At 36.5% G+C, this 5845-nt stretch overlaps 2 protein-coding genes across 3 annotated transcripts in view; both read left to right on the top strand.

Moving 5' to 3' along the window:
- Positions 1986 to 4220, top strand: LOC104760773 (adenylate kinase 2, chloroplastic). The gene is made up of 6 exons (XM_010483732.2): positions 1986 to 2211; positions 2318 to 2413; positions 2747 to 3010; positions 3319 to 3465; positions 3591 to 3665; positions 3769 to 4220. The coding sequence occupies exons 1-6, from the start codon at positions 2038 to 2040 to the stop codon at positions 3871 to 3873; spliced, it is 861 nt and encodes a 286-aa protein (XP_010482034.1). The 5' UTR covers positions 1986 to 2037; the 3' UTR covers positions 3874 to 4220.
- The window catches only part of LOC104760770, a 4626-nt gene continuing 3844 nt past the window's right edge, over positions 5064 to 5845 (top strand). For both annotated transcript variants that reach the window (XM_010483729.2, XM_010483730.2), the window contains exons 1-2: positions 5064 to 5451; positions 5535 to 5598. The gene's annotated coding sequence lies outside the window, so the exon portion shown is untranslated. The remainder of the gene's footprint in view (positions 5452 to 5534; positions 5599 to 5845) is intronic.

The raw sequence follows: 5845 nt of genomic DNA, 5'->3' as shown, positions 1-5845 counted from the left end.
GCTAGACCCTTCCTCACCGCCCGACTAACGCCTAGCGATTTTAAAATAGGGATCATAACTGTACTTACAACATTGTCGAAAGAATTTCGACTATACAACTATAATTTTCACTCACCTTTACCGGATTACCGTCGATCTGTAGCTTCGATCTTTTTCTGCGAACCTTCAAACGATTGCTTATCTTCCTCTAAATCAAACCCTTAACTGTTTCTCGACAAAGATAACATCTCTTTCACTCTAACTCACCAGATTTCCTCACCCTCGAACAAAGAATTGGGAATCAACGATTCACCCTAACGGAGAGAGTTTTAACAAAATATTGTTTAGATTTCATTTTATAAAAGCATTTGGTCTAACTCTATTTACTCGGCTTTTTCTTTTTTTTTATAAATTCTAATGACATTTTTGTAAATTACAGTTGACATAATGCTTTAACATCTTTTTCATAATTATATGTGTTGTTTGAATAAAAGTATGGTTGCAAGTGTCGTTTTAGTAACAACCAGCTTATAAGTGTTGTTTGAGTAATTTTATCAATCTGATATCGTTTCAAATTTATAAAGATGCTAACACAAAAACAAAAAAAACTTAAGATTGTTGACAGCATGTGTTGATTTTTTTTTTTTTTGCTCAACATCAACTATTCATTAACCAAGATAATACATCCAAATCAAAGGTACTTAACATTCCCCTCCAAAGAATTGGACCAAATGCAATGAGTCGGTCTAGTACCACCCTGAATCACTAGCGGATCCAACGCTACCTAACCGAGAAATAAAGCATTTTTTTACCACAACGAGATAGATAACACACCACAAATCGGTGTGAAATCATCTCTTAAACCACCTAAATAAACCCTATGACACAAGAACAACTACTAACACAGAAAAGACCAAATCTTATACTGAAGAACAATTCAAATCCAAGCTATTAGAACCATATGATCGGCAAGTAGAACTTGTCCCAATAGCATCAACACCCTGAGGCGCAACATCAGAAGAGCTTGGTATCTATGGCTTTCATTGTTCCAGTTCTAAGCCAAAAACAGACAATACCAGCAAGAGCAAAGGCTTCTCCGAATTAATCTCGCAAATCCAGAATGCTAATCAACTAAAGATAAGAAATTGGAGCACAATTTAGCATAGCTTCACCTCACGGTGCATTTCCGGATTGGCCACGTCGCATCTTCTTTATTGTCTCGCTTCTTAGCCGGACTGAAACCAGAAAATTGAGGAAGCTCTCAAGAACGCGCCGTTAAGGATGTCCTCAAATCTTGGCCACCGACGCACACATAATCCTCTCCAATAACCGGTAGACTCAAAAAAAACTAACTCAAGTGTTAACCTCCGGACAACTAGGATCTCCGACATAGAGGTTTGGTGTAGTAGGAGACACGACCCAAGACCCAGATCCAAATCCTGAAGCTACAAAGAATGCCGCCTAGAGCAGCATCGAACCACCATCAGCCGCCAGAGAGGAAAAATGAGCCGAGATCTCACTCTATAGCGTCAGCGGCCGCACCATCACGACGCAATAGTTGAGCCACTCCTCAGTACATCTGGAGGGGAAGAGATCGAGTCACCTTACTATTATAACTGGAAAATAAAACAAAAAAAGAGAGTAGAGCCCTCTCACACCGCCAGCAAAACTCCGGACGGCGGAGAGGCAAACAAAACTCAAACGGTAACGGCTAAAGATCTAGACTTTTTGAAAGAGAAGCATCTAATTATATAATAAGTTTATAACCCAATAGAGTTTTTGAGAGAGAAGGATCTAGTTATATAATAAGTTTATAAACCAATAGGGTTTTCGAGAGAGAAACAAAACTCAGACGACAGCATGTGTCGATTTTTAGTTAGATCACCGATTGACAAAAAAAAAATCTGAAAATGAATGGAAAAAGGTAAAAACCAATAAAAGTAAAATGAGTCCATTTAGGTTTGGGCCTCCACTAATAATCTGAACTACTAGTTCTCTCTGGTCCCTCTCCTCTATATTAAGTCACCACCACCACAAAGCTCGTAGAGAGAGAGAGAGATGACGGGCTGTGTGCATTGTATTTCTCCGCCGCCGGTGACCTTGTACACGCCTCGTACCTCTCCTTCATCAGCTTCACGTTCATCCTTCTCTTTTTCCGGCGATGCCGTCCACTCTCTTTACCGTGTCCGACGTGTTACCAGATCTCCGTCGATTATCTCCCCCAAATTTCAGGTGGATGGTTGTTATGAGCTTGAAATTTTTGAATGCGTTTGTGTTTCATCATCCGCGAGCTTTTAATTATGGATTGTTTTTATTTTTTGTGTGGAAGGAAATATAGATTGTGGCGGCTGAGAAAGCGAAGCCTCTGAAAATTATGATATCAGGAGCTCCTGCTTCTGGTAAAGGTACACAATGCGAGCTGATTACCCAAAAAGTAAGCTTTTTATTTTTATTTTTTTTGGATACTAATCCAATTCATTTTATGATCGATTTTTGTCAATGAATCTCTAAATTTAGGCCAACTATAGCATTGCATGAGTTGACTCAGGTCTTTCTCTAGTCATGATTTCAAGCATTAAACTATTTATTGGATGTTGAGTGCGATTTAGTAATAATCTTTTATTAAGAGGTTAACATGATACATGCTTCAGTTAATGTGTCTGGTGTTAAGTGGAGACTAGAAGTTTAGGCACTTTGTTTGCTACTCATTTGTACTTTTACGTTCTGCTGTTTCCATGGAAGACTTCATGCTTTTCTCGGTATGCAGTATGGTTTGGTGCATATCTCTGCTGGAGATTTGCTGAGGGCTGAAATCGCTTCTGGAAGTGAAAATGGAAGACGGGCTAAAGAATTTATGGAGAAAGGACAACTGGTACCTGATGAAATAGTTGTAATGATGGTAAAAGATCGTTTGTCGCAGAAAGATTCAGAGCAAAATGGATGGCTTTTGGATGGATATCCTAGGAGCTCATCACAGGGAAAAGCTCTTAACGGGTTTGGATTCCAGCCTGATCTTTTCATTGTCCTGGAAGTAAGCACTGTTCTTTTTCTAGTGCTCATTATCTCTCATCTCTGGGCTTCTTCGTCTACAACTTACTAGATTTAGCAATACATCTAAGTTCAAAGTGATGGGTTAACTTTTACTTCTTTGGACCAGAGATTCTGTAACAGATTGCTGAAAAGTTTTATTCTGGTAAATTCAGACAACTGATAATGTAGGTCCGTTAGCTATTTATATTTTGTGTGAGATGTTTTAATTAGATTCAGTCATATTGCCTTTTACTCTTTATCCTATGAATGGGTATGGACTCATTTGATTTACTCCTACTCTGTGAACAGGTTCCTGAAAATATTCTAATTGAAAGAGTTGTTGGGCGTCGGTTGGATCCTGTCACGGGAAAGATCTACCACATGAAGTATTCTCCTCCAGAGACTGAAGAGATTGCTGCTAGACTCACCCAACGGTTTGATGATACTGAAGAGAAGGCAAGTCTGTACTTCTTTTATAGTTCTGTGTCTCTTGATAGTTTACCCATGCAGTCATTATTTCTCACTCATGAAACTCTTTCTTAGTCCAATTATGTCTCTGATTTTTTTGTCTTCCGCTGTAGGCAAAACTGCGGCTAAAGACTCATAACCAAAATGTGACAGATGTGCTTTCTATGTACGACGATATAACTATTAAGGCATGAGATCTCTCATTCCAATCTTTTACATTTCGGTTTTGCTATCTCTTCTCTAATGAGTTTCGTAAAGCAAAATGGCACCTCATTTATTATTATCATCCAGATTGAGGGAAACCGTTCAAAAGACGAAGTGTTTGCCCAGATCGACACTGCTCTGTCTGAATTGCTTCAACAGAGAAACACCGCTCCAAGTTCACTATTAAGTTGAATCATTCTTGGTACAAACCTGAGGAAGTGTTTGCCCGTATCGATACTGCTCCGTCTCAATTGCTTCAACAGATGAACACTTCTCCATGTTCACTCTGAGGTTGAATCATTCTTGGCAAGACCTAACCAGCGGTAAATATACCCTATTACATTCATCAAATTCGCTTGATAACACTTGTATTGCAATAACACTCTTTTTTGTTGTTAGTAAGACAATGTACGTCTACCTCAAACCTCAGAAATATGCCACCTTATATCTGTAGATTTACTGAAAAGAACCCACTGTGTTGTCTTGTTACAAATTACAACCATGAAGAATAGAAATGGTATACTAAGTGAGTTTTAGGACTTTGAAAATTTCTTATGTTTTTTCGTATCAGTCAAATTTTGACCGCTGGCGTCTAAATTCAACTCGACAATGGTAAACCAAATTATGCAGCAACTCTTTTTCCTACCAACTAAATAATATTAGAGAAGACTTTAGACTTTTCTCATGGAGTTTTAATATACGCTGATAAGCTTTACACTGCGTGGCTTCAAACCGTTGACTTGTAGTATGTTCCATACAAATCCTCCATGAGAATCATACTCTTCATTAAAAAAAAAAAATAGAAAGCAACAATACTAATTTCTTTGCCTTAATATGTGATCCATTAGGTATAAATAATTGAGCCCAATTTCTCTTTGACAATTTGACCCAATAAATTTTACCTATTAATTCAATATATTTTTAATGGATCATCTTTTTAAAAAACCTTTTAATTTTTAATATAGACCTTTAATAATAACTGGACTTTTAACCTGCAGTACATATAAGTTTTATTATTATTTTTAATGGATCATCATTTTAAAAAACCATTTATTTTTTTAATATAGATCTTTTTAATACCCAAAATTTTCCGTTTAAATAAAAATACATAAACTAATTAGAACATAAAATATTTAATATCTAAAAAATTAAATGTTGTTAATTACTTAATTTCATACTCACAGTGTCACAGACTCATTAAAAAATGAAAATTTCAAATTACCTTTATCATCTCAATTAATAATTTATTTAAAATGATGTGATCTTAGTTTTTATTTGAATACAAATTATATATAATTAATATTTTCTTTCTTATTATTTTTTTTAAATGGATTTTTTTTTTTTTTGGATTTATTTCCTTAATATCTTAATTAGCTTTTAGATGATCACAATGTTTGCGTTAGCTGCGAAACAAGATGCTGTTACAGTCATAGAAAGGCCAAAGCGTACACGACTGCTGCGATTTCAAAAATCAGAACGGAATAAATAAATAAATAAACTCTCAGCGACGAACCACCTTCAGATAGTAAAAGCCAAAAATCCTCTCCGGCTCCGAGCTATGGCTATTTGTTCCCTCTGGGCGTCACCGTCTTTTTCTCCCCGCCGGCGATTTTGTAGCAGCTTATCTCACAGTCGCCGCCAGTCTCTACCCTCGATGTTCAACTTCTTTGGTAATAAGCGTATCTCACGAAGAGTTTTCTGTAGCTACGACGAGAGAAACAGAGATCGGCCTCAATCTTCCGGAATTCAGGTCTACGGCGAGATCGAGAGGTAGGTTAGGTACGCCATCGTTTTGCGTAACTAGCTTTTTCACCTTTAAGCTCACTTTTGGCTAATCAATACGATTTTTTCAGGTTATTAACTGAGACTGTTAAGCAATCTCAAAGTAGTTCCGGTGGATCTTCTGATTGGTCAGAAGNTTTTTTTTTTTTTTTTTTTTTTGTGGTATCTCAATTCACATTTTAGGATTTTACCTACAATTGTTAATTTGACATGGATGTTGATGAATAAGTTTGAGAACTTTACTGCAAGTGTTGATGAACGTTTGAAATTAGAATTTGATGTATAGATTCTTGGGAACGATGTTGTAGAAGGGTGATTCCTACAATCAAAAGTCAAATTGAGTGGTTCAGAATAAGTTTTTTTTTTTTTTTTTTTTTTTTTT

This window comes from Camelina sativa, chromosome 18 (assembly GCF_000633955.1).
Source record: "Camelina sativa cultivar DH55 chromosome 18, Cs, whole genome shotgun sequence".
NCBI lineage: Eukaryota > Viridiplantae > Streptophyta > Magnoliopsida > Brassicales > Brassicaceae > Camelina > Camelina sativa.
Note: the sequence above shows the minus strand (reverse complement) of the source record. Positions and strands in the feature narration are given on the sequence as shown.